General features: G+C 33.1%; 1 protein-coding gene across 1 annotated transcript in view; it reads left to right on the forward strand.

Moving 5' to 3' along the window:
• Window positions 1-367: 367 nt before the first annotated feature.
• The window catches only part of LOC107577378 (phenylalanine--tRNA ligase beta subunit-like), a gene marked incomplete at its 3' end in the record, with an annotated part of 2876 nt that continues 2723 nt past the window's right edge, over window positions 368-520 (forward strand). The window contains exon 1 of the mRNA XM_016263463.1: window positions 368-494. Coding sequence (XP_016118949.1) covers window positions 476-494 — 19 coding nt within the window. The remainder of the gene's footprint in view (window positions 495-520) is intronic.

A 520-nucleotide genomic window follows, 5' to 3' on the forward strand; every position in this document is an offset into this window, starting at 1 on the left:
GTTTAAGCTAAGTACTAACATAACTAAAAACTATGTAGGGTAATTAAATAAGAAAAAATACAAACAAAACAACTCAACTTTTAAATTAAAATGAAATCAGAAAATGTAAAAATAAAAACAAATTCAACATATTACCAATAACTATCATAGTACATCAATGATACTCAAGTAATGCTGGGCCAGATGGATTCTGATTGGCCACAGTCAGTCAAGTCTCCTACTGTGAAGGGAAATCTGATTGGTTAGTATATTAGTAGCTTATTTGCCAACATATTTATGTCTAATCTTGTATGTTTGTTGAGTTTTTTCCCCCAGACTGCAACATTTAACAAGTTGAAACAAACAAAAAAGGTTTTTGTTTTGAATATTTAATGTCTTCTTGTAGACTGACAGTCATCTGAGGCACTACCTGCATATCATCGAGAATGAACCTCTCTACCCCATCATATACGACAGTAATGGAATCGTCCTGTCTATGCCTCCAATCATCAACGGTGAGTTAAATACACACACACACACA

The sequence above is a fragment of the Sinocyclocheilus grahami genome, unplaced genomic scaffold (genome assembly GCF_001515645.1).
Source record: "Sinocyclocheilus grahami isolate Dianchi unplaced genomic scaffold, SAMN03320097.WGS_v1.1 scaffold5899.1, whole genome shotgun sequence".
NCBI classification, from domain to species: Eukaryota; Metazoa; Chordata; class Actinopteri; order Cypriniformes; family Cyprinidae; genus Sinocyclocheilus; species Sinocyclocheilus grahami.